We start from the raw sequence: 20,329 nt of genomic DNA on the forward strand, positions 1-20,329 counted from the left end.
TCGCCAACATCTAGTTTAACCCGCCTAGCCGCCTTTCCGTTTAGGGGAACTGGGGGTAAGCCCGACACCCTGGGTAAGCCCGACACCCCACGACTTTTCCTAGTTATCAAATTCTAAATCATACAATAATGACAAGATATTATTAGTACGATTATTTTAGGCATTTCGATACACATCGATGCCGTATGGATTCATTAAACGTCAACAAAATAAACAAAACAAGCGAAAGCAAAGTTGATGCGCGCTTGGATGTTATTTTTAGTTGATACATTTTAAGGTTTCAATAGCACAAAAGCTTTGAAAATGACCAGTTTTTGTGTCACACATACTATTCTACTCTCCATATCGTTATTTGAGTGTATTGAAGATAAGTTTGAGTATTTCAATACTGTTAATTGAGCATTTAACAAAAATGTGCGCTGTTGGGGTAAGACCGACAGTTTTGGGTGGGGTAAGACCGACACGGTGTTTAGTTGATTGGGTTCGTTTTTGAATCGATACAAACGACTGGGTATATTTGTTGTGTTCAATTATACTATAATTACGTCATGTTAATAATTGAAATACACAAAAACTATGTTTTTTTGTCTTTATTTATCAGTATTGTCTAAAAGCCGACCAAAAAAATTAAATTGAACGTGATTCATAGTTATATTACAAACAAAAACGAAAAGTATAATCTAATATGAGATATTGAAATGATATTGATGAAAAATTTTCATTGACCGCCGGATTATTGATCAACAGTATTCCGAAAAATCACAACACGAACCGGATAGCTTACTACGAAGCGTGCGTCACTTTTAAGTGAATGAGTCCTAGTAATAGCGTATATAATCTGTTTGCAGAACAGCTCTTCCTACTTAGAATGGCTATACAAGTGGCAATTAAGCTCGAAAGAATTACTTGAGAAAACCCGTACCATAATATAAACCATGCGTTAAACACTATTTATTCATAACACCACGCATACGAATGCTCTTCCTCTTGCTACGCGATGAAACTACAGAAAGCATGCGTTTGCATCACACATACTCATATACACATAATTACACTTTATCACACATACACAATACATTTTTAATGGAAAAAATTTGACAAAAAGAAAGTTCAAAAGGGGGTCGCTCTTGCCCCTTTGGGGTGTCGGTCTTACCCGCAGCGTTTTTAAAATGTCATTTTTCTCCATTTTTTGGCAACCAATAATTTTTAATGAATTCAATTTTTTGAAACGCTGAAAAAATTATATTTTGTTAAGAACCACCTAAACAAGGATTATGCACAGAATATAAAATTTTAGGAGCTTTGTGGAATTTTAGAAAAAATATTGCGCTTAAGGTGTCGGACTTGCCCCGAGGTCCCCTACTGGGAGGATCTCTGTCTGATTTTAACGCTTGAAGTTTATATCTGTTTCTCAGTGTACGTATGGGATACCCCTCTTGCGTGATGCCGGATCCGTTATGTTGCGTTACGTGTATATGTTACTTTGTTGTCGCTGCCGGCCAGCGATGCCAGATTTACAGACATGTCTGTATTTTACAGACTTTTGATGTCTCCTACAGACGTAGCCAGAGATTTACAGACTTTTAAAAAGGTAATAGTGTTTAGTAAAATTGCACTAGAATAACGGTTTTCGAATACGAGTGATTTCTTCACAATAGAATTCTACTTTCAATCTATTTTTAAAGTAAAATTTTAGTGTAACTAGGATTTACACAAAAATCTACAGACTTTTACAGACATTTTAGTTATTCTTCTGCAGACATTTCAAAAAAACATGTGGCATCGCTGCTGCCGGCCGCGTCGCCATGTTCGATGAAAGCTTGCAAACTATTCTAGCGAAAAGCTGTGTTTTTGGGCTCCGTCGTCAAAAAGAATATTTCTGCATTCAGAATCATTTAAATCGTTTATATAAATAGTAATTCTGTTCCTTAGTGCCGGTTTTACTAGTGTTTAGCAAAAGATAGAAGCTGACAGCGGAAAAATCGAGGTAAAATGCGCATTAAAAAATTGGTTCATTTGATTTCCAGTCGGCCATTAGTGCTTTAAGTGCGATTTAAGCTCGATTCAGACGATTCATTAGCCGTCAACGCCACGTCACCGTTCTGTCAGGATGCGCAGTATGCGTTCCTCGTGTGCTCATTCAAACGTTCCGTACGTCAAATCATTTCGTGCCTTCGATGTATATGAATGCCATGTAACTAATTGACGTGTTGTACCGGGGACGAACCAATTAAACAGGTGTAGTGTGATATCAAAAACGAAAATGACATTATCTTGAAAAATGGTGACGGGACATCCTTTTCCGTTGACGGAGCTGATATCTGGATCGGGTTTAAATCGCCGCGATCTGGCGATCATTTCAAGAGAACCATCACAATCATAAATGTAATGTATTGCTTTTTTTTATTATATCGACATCACGATGACACAAAGATGACTGATGAAAGTTTACTGAACGATTCCAATCTTGGAATTCTTGGCTCAAATGACGACGACTCAGAGCTAATCGTTGAGGTAGGTTAAGAAATTGCATTGGAAATTAAGTACATTTTATAGCTGAAATTTTCTATTTGTAGGATGATTATCTCAAAGGTGCTGAAATGCAAATAGATCCCGAATTGGAAGCTATCAAGGCCCGCGTGAAAGAAATGGAAGAGGAAGCAGAAAAACTTAAACAACTTCAGTCAGAAGTTACCAAGCAGATGACACTAGGGTCCCCCACCGGAGTTGCACCAATTCTGACTGCTGAAGAAAAGGCAGAAATTGATAACCGTTCAATATACGTTGGAAATGTCGATTATGGGGCCACAGCGGAGGAACTAGAGGCTCATTTTCATGGCTGTGGGACAATTAATCGGGTTACGATTCTATGTAACAAAGTCGATGGACATCCAAAAGGCTTCGCGTACATCGAATTTGGCTCGAAAGAGTTTGTAGAGACTGCGCTGGCGATGAATGAAACGCTTTTCCGTGGGCGACAGATAAAGGTCAACCCTAAGCGTACGAATCGTCCTGGGATGTGTGTCACTAACCGGTTTCCCCGTGGTTTACGAGGACGAACCTCTAGGATCTCGCGAGCATGCTGCTACGGAGGTCACCGAGGAACTCGACGGCCAGCGTACGTACCTTACCAAAGTCCCCATCAACACTAGAAGCCTTAGTATTTTTTGAAATATATCGTTTTTTCTTGTTTTCCATTTTGCCGTTCTTTTTTGTTTTACTGGTTCACACACGCTACAACCATACTACAGCCGTGGATACCGAGGAAGAGCCTTCTACGCGCCGTACTAGGAATCAGTTGTGTCTCAACCCGGATGATAAGCTCGACCGTTTTTAAAACAAGATTTACTTGTTTTTTTAAAGTTCAATTGTAGCCGATAAGACTACAAATTATTCGTGGTATTATGGTAAGTAGTGCCGTTTTATATTTTTCCCTCGAAGCATGCTGTCCTCTGCTGGGCAATAATGGACATATATCGACAGTAAACTGAGCTAAACTCTATAATCACATGTCAGTCCCATGTAGGTAGGAAATCCCATAGATCGTGGGACTGATTTGCGATTACGGGCCGTAAACATCAAATAGGATTTCTCTGATGTAAATAGTAAACACTACTTACGTTGTGCTGCCCATAATCGCAAGTCGGACCCATGTTCTAAGGGATACCCTATACACTGAGTTGAGATTATAGGCAGTAAAGTCAAAATAAGTCTGCGGTTCTACTAAGTTGGTAGTGTTTACAATTTGTAGTCTGAAAGATTCCACTAAATATTTCTGCAAGTTATTAACTTTGTTTCCTCCTGCACAGTCCATAGTGGTTTTTTTCGCCGAAAACGACCGAAAAATTATTCACGCGGAAATGGTAAAGCGTACAGCAATGATGTCTTCTGGGATGTTTTATCATAACGCAAGACCTTTATTTTGATGATATAGATATAGTGGTTAATTCCCTTTGAAGCGGTTTTTTTTTATTTCGATTATAGAGGTTTTAACCTTAACGTCATTCGCCTCTTCGGCTTAGAAAAATCTCTTATGAAAAATTTCTAACCCTATGTGCGGGGTCGGGACTCGAATCCAGGTGCGCTGCATACAAGGCAATCGATTTACCAACTACGCTACGCCCACCCTTGAAGTGAGATATTTGCTACAATTTATTTCAAAGTATGAATAAGATAAATTCCTTGAAAATGTCAGAGAACTTGTTTTTGCGAACATGTTTGACCCCTTGAAAGCTTTTATTCAACATAACTTTTTAAATATCGTAGATAAAGCTTCAGTATGTTCCGAAAAGTCGTTTGTCTTATCAAGATACATATCTTTGCAGAAGGTAATTTTTGGTAAAATTAGCAACAGTTTTAAAATCAATACCATTTGAACGGACAGCCAGCTCTAATTGCAGTTAGAAATGCCACATCAACACTATAAAATTCAATAGAGTTCACTTGTCTCTCGTCTCCAGTAGAGTTATAGGTGATTTGATAAAAGTACACTCAAGTTTTTTTTACGCGGTTTTTTTTTGCGCGGTATTTTTTACGCGGTTTTCATTTACGCGGATTTTGAAATTTACGCGGTTTTCATTTACGCGGATTTTGAAATTTACGCGGTTTTTGAAATTTACGCGGTTTTCATTTACGCGGATTTTGGAATTTACGCGGTATCCATCAATGAGGTTCCCTTTATCGCGGATTCTTAAATTTAAGTGGTCTTCATTTACGCGGATTTTGAAATTTACGCGGTTTTCATTTACGCGGATTTTGAAATTTACGCGGTTTTCATTTACGCGGATTTTGAAATTTACGCGGTTTTCATTTACGCGGTTTTCATTTACGCGGCTCGTATCCCCCGCGTAAAAAAAACCTGAGTGTATTGTTTTTCAAAAAACGTCAAATACCTTCGAAAATGGCCGAGATAAAAAATATGCATATGCAAAAATTGTGTGTTTGGCGATTGAAATAACTTCGTTACTTACCTTACCGTTCAGGCTAGAGCCTTGTTGTCTCTTGCTGTATGCAGAAGCCATCTCCACTCCGTCCAGCCTCTTCGAAGGGTCCGCAGGTCGTCCTCTGTCTGGTCGATCCACCGTGCTCGTTGTGCGCCCCGTCTTATTGTTCTTGTAGGGTCGCCCGCAAGAACCATCTTCACCGGGTCGTCGTCCGACATTCTTATGACGTGTCCAGCCCTCCGCAAGCGTCCTATTTTTGCGGTTTACGCGATGGATGGTTCTTCCAGCAGCTGATGCAACTCATGGTTGATTCGCCTGCGCCACGTTCCGTCTTCCATCTGCGCGCCACCATAGATGGTACGCAACACCTTTCGTTCGAAAACTCCAAGGGTGTGTTGGTCCTACACGTGCATAGTCCAGGTCTCGTGGCCGTAGAGGACCCCCGGTCCAACCAGCGTCTTGTAGATAATCAAATTCGTGCGGCGGCAAATTTTGTTCGACCGGAGCGTCCTCCGGAGTCCAAAGTAGGCACGATTTCCCGCCAAGATCCGTCTGAATTTCTCTGCTGGTATCATTGTCGACGGTTACCAGTGAGCCCAAATACACGAATTTGTCGACCATCTCGATTTCGTCACCGTCAATCCGAACTCGAGATGGGAGGTCCGCATTGTCGTCTCTAGAATCTCTTCCTCTCATGTAGTTTGTCTTCGAAACGTTGATGGCAAGTCCAATCCTGCTAACTTCAGCTTTCAGTCTGTACGCTTCCGACAGACGCCTTAAAGTTCCGTGCCATTATGTCAATGTCGTCGGTGAAGCCAAGAAGCTGGACGGACTTCCTGAAGATCGTGCCACTCGTGTCTATCCCCGCTCTCCTTATTACACCTTCTAGCCCAACGTTGACTAACAGGTACGATAGACCATCACCTTGCCGTAACCCTTTTCGAGATTCAAAGGGATTCGAGAGTGTCCCTGATACTCGAACAACGCACATCACCTGATCCATCGTCGTGTTGGCTTCTCCGGAAAACCGTACTCGTGCATTATCTGCCATAACTGATCTCGATCGATTGTGTCATATGCCGATTTGAAATCGATGAACAAATGATGTGTGGGCACGTTGTATTCACGGCACTTCTGCATAACCTACCGAATCGCGAATATTTTGTCCGTGGTGGCGCGGGAACCCATGAATCCCGCTTGGTAGTGCCCCACGAACTCCCTTGCAATTGGTGACAACCGACGGCAAAGAATTTGGGAGAGGACCTTGTAGGCGGCGCTAAGTAATAACACGATCAGTACTTATTATTGACATGGGAACGCCACAGTGTCTTTCGAAGAAAGAGCGAATTCTCGATGTCCGTTATATCCGCTCGGACCTTTCAAGTAATTACACGGAACTGCTAACGTCGGATTTATTCCTGTGTATTTGACGACACAGGACCTTGAACGTAATAGTTAAAACACTACCAGCAGACGTCACGGAAAATGTGGTGGAACGGTGGTGCCTGAAGCCTGTTACCGTTGCAGGACATTTAAAAAATCTAGTGAGATCAACCTAATTTATTGTTATTTTATAGTTCATTAGATAATTCATACCATACCATAATTATTATACCCACATATCCACTTCCCATTTTCCCTACTAACCAATTTTAACATCCGTAATGCCTATGGAGATTGCGTGGGTTTCCCTCATCTTCTTAAGTAGGTATGCAACTAACAGTCCCTACCCTTTAGCGATCGTAAGGACATGGCCAGGTGTGCAGTGGACTATACCACATTTTGTATAAGCCACTGTATCAGCCACCCATGATGAGTGCGGTCGTTTTTGCTATGCTATGCTATGCTAGGACCTTGCAGGCAGCGCTAAGTAATGTGATCGCGCGGTAGCAGCAATCCAACTTGTCACCCTTTTTGTAGATTGGGCAAACGACACCCTCCATCCCCACTCCTCCGGAAGAGTCTGCTGCTCCCAAATTTTAACGATTACCCAGTGCAGCGCTTCAGCCAGTGTTTCACCACCACATTTTAATAACTCATTGGATTGTTGATCTACACTGGCAGCTTTGTTGTTTTTCAGCTGACTGATCTACTCCTTGACTTCTTGGAGATCAGGGGCCGGCAGCCTATCGTCTTATGCGCGTGCTCCAATATCCGTTGCCATAGCGCCTTCGTCCTCTGTTGCTTCACCGTTGGGGTGCTCATCATAGTACTGCTTCCACCTCTCAATCACCTCACACTCGTTCGTAAGAAGGTTGCCGTTTAAGTCCCTGCACATATCGCCTTGCGGAACGTAGCCTTTGCGCGAACTGTTCGGCTTCTCGTAGAACTTCCGTGCGTCGTTTACGCGGTACAGTTGTTCCATCGCTCCGCGATCTCGTTCCTCCTGTTGGCGCTTCTTTCTCCGGAGGACCGAGGTTTGCCTGTTGTATCGCTCCACATTCTGTCTCGTTCCGTGCTGCAGCATCTTCGCCCGTGCTGCATTCTTCTCCTCTATTAACTGCTTACATTCGTCGTCGAAGCAGTCGTTTCCTCGATTCGAACTCGCTGTACCTAGTGCCGCTATAGCAGTACTTCCTATGGCGGAACGGATCTCCCTTCAGCCATCTTCAAGAGTAGCTGCGCCCAGCTGTTCTTCCGTGGGTAGTGCTGCTTCCAGCCGCTGTGCGTAGTCTTGGGCAACCCCGGCGTTCCGAAGTTGCGCGAGTTTGGGCCTTGATGTCCGACCACAGACTTACAGACATAACACTATGAGGTAATTCCCACCAAAAACATCGATCCGGTAATTTTGCCAAAACACTAGCTCCACCTTTCATTCACAGTCCCAAACACTAATTTGCTGATGGGTTACCCCTCAGGTTTGGGAACAATTTTTCACTAGTGGTCTATCCCCCTTATGCTTGTTCATTAGGGTGGGGCAAAATGATCATTTTTTCAGCACAGCACTTTTTTGGTTCCATTTGGGGTTCCAAGTAACTGTGCAAAATTTGGAGTCGATTGGTTTTGACCCGGCGTAGCGCATTGCGTTTGAAATTTGTATGGAAATTAGTATGGGAAAACCTACTTTTTTGCATTTTCAGTTCTACAGACTACAGTTCTTCCTGCAATATGCAACAAATTAGACAGAAGTATAGTCCAGGATATGCTGAACAACTTTGCCGAAGGATGTATAGTGTTAGAATGTCCCTAAAACAAGTTATAGTTGTTCAAAGTTCGATAGCTCGAACTAATTGCCAAAAATCTTTTTCGTTGCCAACACTGCCAGTGTACCAATGATATTTCATATAGCATACCGAAATAACATCATATAGTTTAGATTTACCCCATTGGTATGTTTGGAGGAATTATTCAAAAGCCTTAGCTCAATTCCATGGGCGTAGATAGTTGAGTATTAGGGCGTAGTGAGGGGAGGGGAGAGTTTCTTTAATAAATATAAATTCGAACTGAAATATTGTCGAGTTGGAGAATTCAGATGAAATATTTTAAAACATTTGCATAATAGTAACGATGAAACGAAACTGTACCGCTCTGTATTGGCTTATATCAGTAGAAGTAAAATTACAAACTGAATCAACTGATGTTGCCAGAGGATTGCATTGATATTATATTTTAGTTTAAGACGCATTATGATTTGATAGAATGTTATTTTCGGTCACCTGAAGCAAAAATTGCTGTTGAACTGGGGCTCCTGTTGAATTTTTTTTTGTTGAAATCAGAAATTAGCTTCACGCCACGTTCAGCGACATCGTTGACAACCATCAATGAACCCACTCGTTTTGCATTGAGGTAACCCTTATTTTTACTCCACTCGTTTGCTAGTTTTCGCATGAAATCTGTCGAAATTTCCATGATGTCAAAGAACTCCTTCGTGTCTGTAACTTTACTTGCATTTCGATGCAGAGGGATACATTATGTTTCATTTCATCGTTACTATTATGCATAGGACATTGTGCGAATGTTTTAAAATAATTCATCTGAACATTTTAATATTTCAGCTTTTTCAGTTCGAATTTCTATATAGTAAAGTCCCCCCCACCTCTTCCCTCACTACGACTTAATACTCAACTATCTACGCCCATGGAATTGAGCTAAAGCTTTTGAATAACTCATCCAAACATACCAATGTGGTAAACCTAAAGTATATGATGTTATTTTGATGTTGGCAAAGAAAATTATTTTTGGCAATTAATTCGAACTATCGAACTTTGAACAACTATAACTTGTTTCAGGGACATTCTAACACCATACATCCTTCGGCAAAGTTGTTCAGCATATCCTGGACTATACTTCTATTTAATTAGTTGCATACTGCAGGAAGAATTATAGTCTGTAGAATTGAAAATGCAAAAAAGTAGGTTTTTCCATACTAATTTCAATACAAATTTTAAACGCAGTGCGCTACGCCGGGTCAAAACCAATCGACTCCAAATTTTGCACAGTTACTTGGGACCCCAAATGCAACCAAAAAAGTGCTCCTAACGGTAAAAGGCAAGCCGGGCCTCCAGGCCCGGTAAAATTTTATACCCTCCTCTTACAGTAAAAACATGAAAAATCCAAAGCATATTGAACAATTTTATTCAGAAATAAAAACTTTTCGAGCGCTTGAATGATTTTTCTATTCGAATGTATTGGACAATGTAGAATAGACTGTGAAAAAACAACACATAAGCGAAAAGTGAAGGACTGGTAGATTGTTTCAGAATATTTTAAAGGATTCAAAATTAAAGCTCACGCTTGTAGTTAGTTGCTATGCTATATGCTAATAAAATCCAATTCTCGTGGAAATTTGAGTCCCCGATGAATACTCATCCTTGGGACTAGTTAGAGTAAACATTGGGTGAGGCTAAAAGCTAAAATATGTAAATAAATAATTAGCACTTTTCGAATGTGTTGAGTAATATCTTGATCAAAAATGGAGAACTTTGTCTTTGGAAAACGTTCGTTCACTCCTTTTTCTGGCAAGAAATAAATCAATATTATGGCAATTTACAATTTCGAGAATTGCCGATCAAAATTTTGCTCTTCAAAGCGCATGTCTCAAACTTTTGTACTGCCCATGATTGTACACTGAAAAAAAACCAAACGTTAATTCTATTTGCTTCAAACCGCTTAAAATTCATATGAAGAAGAAATGCTATTATTATCACGCGTACACATACCTTCTATGTGTCAACTGTATGAACTATGTATGCACACACATAAGTTATATGTGTATATTGTTATAGAATGGGGTTTTATGTGCCTAATAGTTATGAAATGTGAATGTAAGATTAATATTTCTTATAAATACACACATTGGGTTTATGTACCAGCAAATATATACCTCCGTTAATTGCAAAAATCTATGTGTAAAATCAATAGGCATAACGTTTACTTTTTTTGAGTGTACATTAGTCCTGTTTTTCTATCTTTATAAGACTGATTTGCAATCATAGGCAGCGTAACTTGTCAAATCTGAATACTCTGAGATAACAGCTTCGTGTGCTAATATTTTGACATTATTGTACCCAAACTATGAATCCACAGCTTGCTTCAACGCTATGTAATAAAACGGTATGGCAAAAACTGTTATTCTGCCATACAAATCACAAAAATGGAAAATCTGTTCTTGAATGAGATTTTTCACAAAATATTCCTCAGATACATATTTCATTGACGAAAAATTGTGAGGTTCTATTTGAACCAAACATTTGTTACAGTGATACAACTTCATGAGTATGCTTTAGACCAAAAAAAAGGCAAAATTAGGCAAAATAACTGTTATTGGCTCCAGACGCCCCATTCCAAATACAAACTTGTTCGGATGCTTCTGGTTTACTGGCAAGAATTTTGAAGTTTGTATGCAAAAATATATGAAATATCGGCAATGGAAACAATAAATTCAGTAAAAAATGTTAGTATCATCTTACGTACACTAAAAATCTCAGATGTATAGCTGAGGATGAAAGGATTAACACTGCAGAATACTATAAATTGATCCACTTTGTGGTAAAAAGATATTATAAAAATGCTGCATGTTTCTCGCATATGCTTAGAATAGGACATTTTCAAAAAATCTTATTATCTTCGAAGTTAAATAACTTTTTCCGGTAAACTCCAATCATTATGCAACTTTCAAAAAAGTTGTGCGTTCTTAAAAAAGCTACCCCACCTGAAGTTTTGAGGTATGCAGAGTAACTGTGGGAATTTTTATTGAATTTTGATTTCTTGTTTCCAATTTTCCATATATTTGACCATAGAAACTTCAAAAGTCTGGTGAGTGAACTAGAGCTATAAGAAAAAGCTCATAAGTGGCTTTGTAGTGCTAATTAACACTTGATTTAGCAGTGTTCCGAAAAAAGTTAAAAAAGTTGACGATCTAGTAGGCGTGAACAGTTCTGGGTGCATTGGAAAGCGTTTACGTGAGAAAAATTACATGACACAAATAAATGGTAAATGTATTTTAACTTAATCGAAGATACATTCGTCAAAGCTTAGAAAATATTTGTAAAAACTGAAATGAATCCATCAAAATTGATTTTTGGATGCAAACGTACGTGCCAGGAATCTTATTTGCATCATCATTTGATGTCGGAATACCTAGCGGGCCTGCTAGGCCCCCTTACCTTTTTGTGCATGTAAAAAGTTTATGCGAATCTATGGAGCACATTATATGTGATATTTCAGTAATATCTTACTTTTTCAATGAATTTTAGCGTCAGTTAATGGAATTTTCATGCTCAAGCTCTTACTGCATGCATAACGCTTTGTAACTAAGAAATCGATAGTCGTCGGGCCTGGAAAACCCGCATGCTTTTTCGAGGGTTAATAAATTGGCTTTAAAGGGGTCATTCAGAAACAAACAGTGATGATGTGGAAGATATTAAATATAGATACTTTGTGTCTTCAGCAAAGTTGTTGGCAAAAGTTTGTTCTACTACAACTTTGTCGAAGACATTTTTTTATTCAGTTCGTTTATTTGATAGGCACAAATGCGTTAGCTTAGCGGTGCCAAATTCTTTTGTTTTTTACATTTTAAATACTTAAAACTAGGAGGTTACAATGTTCAGATATTTTTTATATTGAGAGAAAGATTTCTACAGCTATCTTAACACTAGAAATACAGTTCTATATACAAGAGTGGGGGCAAAATATTTTTCATGAAAAATTTTAAAACAAGGAATCCAGTTTGATATTCAAAAGGGGAGAAATAGTTTTTTACAAGATATTGTACAGTTATCTTAAAACTAAATATATATTTTGGTGGCCAGCTTTTTACGTTCCATAATGGCGGTCTAAGTTACTCAGTTCATAATACGTGTAATGGCCCTTTTTGGCAATAATCGTTTACGTCAACCGCCCAGTGACATTAAGTCATCCTACGTTAGTCCAATGCATTTGATGTATATTCAATGAACGCCCGACTGTCAAGCTGGCGTAAACGATTATTGTCAAAAAGGACAATTAAACGTATTACGAACTAAACAATTTTGACCGCCATTATGGCACGTAAAAGGGGGAAAATATTTATGAGAAATTTCACAGATATCTTAAATCTAGGGATACAATTCTATTGACAAGATGGGGGACAATAGTTTTAATGAAGAATACAATTAACAGCCATCTTAAAACTAGGAATATAACACAAATATGATTTTTTTGAAGAAGACTTATGCTTGGTTAAGATATTCAAAGGGGGGGCTCATTTCCATCATCGGCAGCAGTTGTATCAAGGACAGGAGAGAGAAGGCGTATATGATGACATGGAAAAAAGAGCAGAACTTGTAACTTCCGGGTGCCGAAGACATAATGTTAATATATGCTCATGCAAGAAAGTTGTTAAATATATCTCACTTTTAGGGAGATTAATTATTAACATAACAACATCATATGAAAGAAAGGGCTTAATGAGTGTACAAATTCCTCCGAAGACGTCAATAACCCAAATTTAACGTTTTAGGCGTAATTATTAGTTCGCACGATTTTGGCAAAAATAAACCACTGTGCAGTCGTTAAGACCTCTTCACTCTCACTTAACTCTCAAACTAGGGTTCACCGGTGCGATAAACCTGGTTTAAAATTTAAGCGAGGGTGAAAAAAATCTACCCTTACCTATTTCTTTATCCTCGATTAACTTTTAACCCAGATTGACCAGCAGGAAAATTATGGTTAAAACCGACACCTTAAGCTTAACATGTTTTATGGGTTAACACAAATCCAATAAAATTATAATTTTTACGCAGGATTCTTCTTCAGAAAAATTTTAACAAGGCTTAATTTTGTCAGCGCTTCAAAAAATTAATTTCATTAAAAATTGTTTGCAAAACTTGGAAAACATAGTGACTTCTTCTAAGTACTGCGGGTAAAACCGACACCTCGAAACCCCCTTTAATTTTTTTCTCTCTTCAATTTATTAAAATCTTTATCTTTACTAAAAATGTGATATACCTATGTCTGAGTGATAAAGTATGAATATGCGTGATACAAATATGTGCTTTTTGTAGCTTCATCATGTAGTGAGAGGTAGAGAGTTCGAAAACGTAGTATTATAAACAGGATTATTTCTTGATATGGATATTTCCAAGTAATCCTTACGCACATCATTGCAACCTTCAGTGTCATTTTATTTCGTAAGAGAAGATTTGCAAGCGTTTTACATTCTGATAATAGGATTCATTCACTTATAAGTGACACACACTTCGCATCAAAACTACCTGGTTCAGACTTTGATTTTTCGAGACTCTTATCATCAACGATCTACCGGGGTATACAAAAGATCATTGTCTCACTGTGATAAAGTTCATCTATGACAAACCAAGATAACACTAGAAATTCGGTTTGATGAGCTTTTTGCAGAAATAACAAAAGCTTCGGTAGAATCTGATAAACAAAAATATATTGGTTAAAATTAACAGCATTTCTGTGTATTTCTGCTATTACTATAGTGTGCTAATAGTGTTATTGAAATGTCACAAATATCTCCAGCCTTTTGTATTGAATCGCAAGTAAACACAACCATCTTAACAGCGTGTTGGTTTTACCCTAACCAAAGGGTGTCGGTTTTACCCCAACAGTGAACTTTTTTTTAAAAAAAGCAATAAACAACATTGAATTTCTCAAACTCGTCTTCAATGCACCCAGTTGATCATAGGAAAGGCCGATGATAATAGGTACTGAAAAAATTGGTGATTTGAAATGCTTTTGTTCGGTTAAAACCTTAAAATCTACCAACAAAATCTAACATCCAGACGAGTATGAACGCTGCTGTCGTATGTTTTGTAAATTTTTATGACATTCGGCGTACTAACGTAAATCCAATTTGTCTTCAAATGCTCTACATAATCGTACTAATAATAAAGTGTCATCATTAAATGAATAAAAATTTGCTGTATAGAAAAAGTTGTAAGGTGTCGGTTCTACCAAATATTTGTAATTTGTATTTGGTTTCACCCACAGTGTCGGTTTTTCCCATAATTCTCTTACTTTTAAACTTGGTTTAAGGGAACCTTCTCCTGGATTCGGCGGAAAATCAAGCAATATTTCAGATTTTTTTGCGGAAAAATGAAAAGACATACGAACTTCTGCTTTTGATGATTTTTTTTTCGAAAATTCAAAACAGCCGGTCTCTGCGCGCAAGACATCGTCCTACTTCGCTAAGTGCTGGGCCTCTCGTAGTTAACCGAAACGAGAAATTGACCTTCACTTTACGCAAAATTTGAAATTATGCCAAATGACCGTTATGCCAAATAACCGTTATCCTGGAGATAACAAATTATGCCAAATGTGCGCTATGCTAAATGAACTTTAGCGTGATCAATTCTCAAAATTATGCCAAATGGGCCGCGCCCCTCATTTTGTCGTTTGCCCGCAATGAAAGTCCTGATGTTCCTGAATTTTCTGCTGGTTGGCAAATTCAAAATGGGGAACAATTAAAAAATATTGCTGAATTTTTCTTCTTTTGAATGGCTGGCGTCCAAAAGGGACTAACCCCACATTGTGTCTTACGGGAATTCGCGTTTTCTCGTTCGTTTTCCGAGGTTTTAAGAAAAAGTAGTCAATCGATTCGCCATCAGTAAATGTTATGTTATAGCTCACATATCGATGCACTCGATATAATACTGTTTTTAGTTGGATTGCACTGTACGTTGACGTTTCGGCCCAAAACAGTCGTTCCTGAAAGTGATTGCCACTCACATACTTGCTATGAATGGCTTTTTTCTATCTAAGGGACGATCCATAAATGACGTAGCATTTTTTGAGTGATTTTTAACACACCCCTCCCCCATCGTAGCATTTCGTCACAAACCTCTAAATACCCTCCCCCCCTGGTAATTACGTAGCTTGACGATAATTCTCCCCCTCCCTTGCCTCCGCAAAATTTAAAAAAAAATGAAAAACGATGTTAGTTATTCCCCTTTAAAAAGGCCACGTAGCATGACATGACCCCCTACCCCCTGTCGTCACACATCATCACAAAATACAAAACTTTTCCCTCCCCCGTATAATGCTACGTCATTTATGGAAGATCCCTAATATATATTTCTTGCACGAATGTAGATGACTGAGCGTATTTTTTCGAAAATTTCAGTGAAGGTGCCTTGTCTCTCCATTGAAAGTTGACCGAGTAATAAGGGATCAGGAGAAATACGGTACATTGTGGGCGGAAAATTAACGTGGAATCAATTATTATCTTTCGTCAGTTGTGGTATCTGCGGAAAAGGTGCTGTACGGCACCTAGCGCTTTATTTAGTTGAATCATACTAGTTCGGAATTCAGTCGCTAGGGCGGCGCTGTTATCAACTTTTTAGATATAAGTGGGGTGTCTTCGAGAAAGTTATAGCACCGACAAACTAACATGACGCTGTATTTTCAAATTTGGCAAGATATCGGAGAGTCGACGCAACATTTTGTAACACGTCCGTTTGACAGTACGAGTTACGAAATTTTCAGTCAACTCTCTAATAATAATCGAAGCTACTCTATGTGTTTGGAGATCCTCCAGTAGAAGTTTGGAAACGAGAAAATAGGCACTTGGCTCAAAGAAGTTGGCTATACTTGAAATGGTGAAAGGAAACTATAACCTTATAAATATATGTTCTAGTTTTGTTGAACATTTGACAAATAGCGACTAAATTTTGTAAACATATTTGAAAAAATATCAGGTGATTTAGGGCAAATGACAGTGTAATTTTCGACGAAAGATCTACGGTCCGATCGTAAATCGTTTCATTGTCGGAAATGGAATAGTTTATTAATCAATGTGATAATAAATCCCTAAGTTGATTCAATTTTTTCGATTTACTTTTCATGAAGTCAACCGGAGCACAAAGTTGGTCAATGTCACTATACTTTTTGCTTGAAACGTTAATATACGATGCTCCGCTCATTTGAATTCGAAAAACTTCTGCTCGTTTGAATATGTCAAACTTATCTTGTCCCGACTTTACTAAAGGACATTAGTGTTCTTTTACGAGAGACACGTTAAATAATGATGTGTAACGCATTATACAGATGGAGCTAATGTTCCGACTAAATTTAGTTTAAATAATTTGCCAAAATTTTCCTCGAAATCGTTCTAGTTGTCATGTCGGTTTGTCGGTGGTTATAGGTCCTATTATTTTTAATATACAGTAATGTTTCGATTATATCACGGTCGTTCTGTATTTTAGCGTGATATATTTGAAGCGTGATATATTTGAAGCGTGATATATTCAAAACAAAACAAAAAATGAGATTTACGCATTAATCCATGTATTTCTATTAACAAAGAGTATTAAAAAGTGAATGTTAGTCAAAAAGCATAAATCATAGTAGGGTGCCTATTTTTGCCATGTTTATATTATCACACTACCCATTTGAATCCGTTGGTTAGAGCAGCGTCCGCCATCTTTGTTCAACGCATTGGGTCAAATGGTGTGGTATCAGTGGATAATTTTTCCCCGCACAGCTTCACTTTACGCATCCCGCAACTAAATTTGAAGGAATCTGGTGCGTTGAGGCTTTGGGCAAATATCTTGACTATTAAAGTCAGTGTATTCGAAGGGTTTCAACATCCATAGAAATAGTCCCATATCCAATTGTTGATGTCGTCTTTCCAAAAGAAAAGTATTCACATCAATTCGAGAGAAAATGCATATTTCGGCTTACCTACCATATCTTGCATATCTTGGTTTTCTCATTATTTGGTTAGATTTTCCTGCGGATAACTAACAATTAAGCGAATAAAAAAGAAGCCGATTTTTTACCCGCTGCACCAGACGCCTCCTTAAGGACACGGCAAATAAGTTACGAAGAATTTAAAACAAAAATTGGAATCAGCCGAAAGATATTTCTGCAATCCTAGTCATTGCAACAACTTTTTGGTAAAACATGATTTTGAGATTATTCATGTTTAATGCTTCGCGCCACGCCCTCCGCCAACGGTGAACAGTGTCATAACTTTGCTTCTACTGCTTAGACCTCTATAAAAATTTCAGATATATTCTATACTTTAAAAAAGTTCGACTTTTTGACCGAACTCATCATATATAAACGCTTAACGCAATAGTCCGAAACCCAATAATAGGCTCATTACCCTACATGTAAATAAGCAAATCAATTGTAAATATATCTTAAAAGTGCCAGGACACAACATGGGGCTTAACTGGATCAAAACGTACTGTGCCTTGTCTGTTTTTCAAAAAGCGTGATATAATCGAGATAAAGCCGTGATATAATCGAGGGTGATATAAACGAGTATTGATATAAACGCATAGTGATATAATCGAAACATTACTGTATTTTGAAAATATTTTTTTCCTGAACATGTGAACTTTGTAGGTCCTGTGTGTTTCTAAATAGAGCATGTTTTGGTTCTAAATTTGACATACAGATTATGTTTTCAAAAATGTGAAATGATCAAATACAGCGTTGTATGCCATGCAACAACCATGCCGAAGAAAAAAAGTGGGTTAGCCCGTTTGGGACGCTAGCTATTCATTTGACTATTTAATTAACTGAAATGATTTAGTGTTGACACATTGCTAGCGGCTTTACTAATGGATTTTGTGCTCCTGCCGGATCCAGAAAGATATTTCGGGAGGGGTCCGAAATTTTGATTTTGGTATGAATATTGTACAATATGTTATACGTCAAAGCCTCATTTAATGAAAATTAGTTTTGGTGGCCAATTTTGGTTTGAAATGATTTCAAAATTGAAACTTATATAAAATTGAAACAAATTTAAATTTTTTTATCGAATTGTTGAAAAAAGATTCAGAGCGGATCCAGACCCCCGGGACCCTCCTACTGGATCCGCCACTGGCCGGATCGTTTACTTAAATAAATTCTCATTTCAACTCCTCCATGCATGCTTTTATCTACGCTCATATTGGCTTTATCTCACGTTATATTTTATGTTTTTGTTTTAAATAAATATATTACTCTATCCGATATTTTTACAGATTATTTCAAAAAAATGTCAATATAAAATCATTTCAAAAAACATTATTTGTCTTCAAATGATCTATTATTAAGAACCACTACGCCGCTTATTTGCAAAATATTGTGAATGCTGAATTTCCCAGAAAACCGATCGCAAAAGCCATTGTCATTGGCATAAATAATGTTTTTTGAACCCGTTCAAAAAAGGAAAAACAAATATTTATTGCCACAACTTAAAAAAGATACACACAAAAAAGCCACCAGCAAAAGATGCGGATCAAAAAAAAAAAATAAAAATAAAAAATAGGCGGCACAAAAAGATGGCAAAAACTAAAAAAATAAGCGCGTAAAAAATGGGAAAAATATGCGATCCGCCACTTTCGCTGTATGAGAAGATGAATGAAGACATGTTTTTTGAAAAAAGAGTAATGAAACATCTGGAGAAAAGAGGACACGGAGAGCCCACCACGAAAAAAGGAGCAACTATAAAAAAATATTTGAAGAAGAAATACAAAAAAACGAAGAAAGTTTTAATCATGAAAGATAAAATAATAAGAATCCAAACTTATATTGAAGAGAAAAAATGAGTTCAATATTGTATTGTAGCGATGTATCACTACCAATGCCAATAAAACTAAACTTACGCTAGCACTAGCAGCACATCGTATCGTCATCATCTTTTTCAATTAATATCACGTTCACGTGGAAACGTCATTCGATCTAGTTCAACTACCATCTGAACGATTTGTGCATTCTAATACCCTACTTAAGTCATACCAAAGCCATAATAAATTTATTGCTTGAAGCGAAACTGAGTCTGTCTAAACCCTGTCTAACTGCTGTCAAAATGTATGAACCGACAACCTAGCTCAGTTTCGGGGTCAAGTAAAAACGACATGCGTCATTTCTCACATTCTGCACTTACGTTCAAACCACACATTGCACATGGAGGATAAGGTACCAAGACAGCTAGGGTTCATATTTCAAATAGCAAAAAAAGTATTGCATAGTGTTTTAAATTGCTTTGGTGCACGTTGGTTTGCTCATCTCTAGAATATTCTGGTTGCAGCTAAAAATCGAAATAGTGAACTTGCGCCTTTCGGTTTTCTCCTATTTTCAGCGTACGCAACTAAAGCGTAACTGGTGTAGATGATGCGCGACTTGATTCTCTAACATGTACACGGGGCTAACCTGTTTGGCATAAAGTCATTTGGCATAACGTGGTTTGGCATAAAGTCGTTTGGCATAATGCCCGTTTGGCATAAGAAAAAAATGATAGTAATGATAGGTCATTTGGCATAATAGCCATTTGGCATAATGGTCGTTTGGCATAAAATGTACAGGATATTGAATGCTATTGCGGTCGTTTGGTATAATGATCTTTTGGCATAAAAGTCGTTTGGCATAACGGCCGTTTGGCATAAGAGCCATGTGGCATAAAGTATGAAAATACCCGTTCAAATATTTATGGCGTTTTGATTCACTGAAATAAGTACGATTCCAAGAACTGCTCATGTTTGAAAGAAGGAATAAATTTCAGTAAGACGAATATTTTTGTCAGATTGATTACATAGAAAACTAAAGTAAGTATGGAATTTGTGCATTGAGAATATTTGCATTTAGAACTATGTTGGTCATCTTGCATGAAAGTTAAAAAAATTTTGAAATGTCATGCAACAAAAAATCTGTAATTGTAATCTGCTAATGATAGGCTATTTTAAAACTAAAGATCTCATGTTAATTAGAGGGAACAAGCGAAGAAGAACCATTGTATTAACCATTTAATTTACGAATATTTGGATTGCTACATTTTTTTTAACCTAACTACTTTTTATACAATATGAAATCTAATTCGAGATATATAGTATCTTGCTTTCCGAATGTTTGTTCTTCTGACGTTTACTTTTGTTTGCTGTCTAAATTGAAAAGAGGGAAAAATCTCGACTAGTTCATATTCACAAGAAGAAAAAAGCTCAAAGCAATAA

The 20,329-nt window shown here is 37.8% G+C and overlaps 1 protein-coding gene across 1 annotated transcript; it reads left to right on the plus strand.

Moving 5' to 3' along the window:
- Positions 1 to 1,803: 1,803 nt before the first annotated feature.
- LOC131691569 (polyadenylate-binding protein 2) lies at positions 1,804 to 19,102 on the plus strand. Its single transcript, XM_058978086.1, has 5 exons — positions 1,804 to 1,987; positions 2,434 to 2,514; positions 2,577 to 3,118; positions 3,252 to 3,407; positions 18,365 to 19,102. The coding sequence occupies exons 2-4, from the start codon at positions 2,434 to 2,436 to the stop codon at positions 3,289 to 3,291; spliced, it is 663 nt and encodes a 220-aa protein (XP_058834069.1). The 5' UTR covers positions 1,804 to 1,987; the 3' UTR covers positions 3,292 to 3,407; positions 18,365 to 19,102.
- The last annotated feature ends 1,227 nt before the right edge of the window (positions 19,103 to 20,329 follow it).

This window comes from Topomyia yanbarensis, chromosome 3 (genome assembly GCF_030247195.1).
Source record: "Topomyia yanbarensis strain Yona2022 chromosome 3, ASM3024719v1, whole genome shotgun sequence".
NCBI lineage: Eukaryota > Metazoa > Arthropoda > Insecta > Diptera > Culicidae > Topomyia > Topomyia yanbarensis.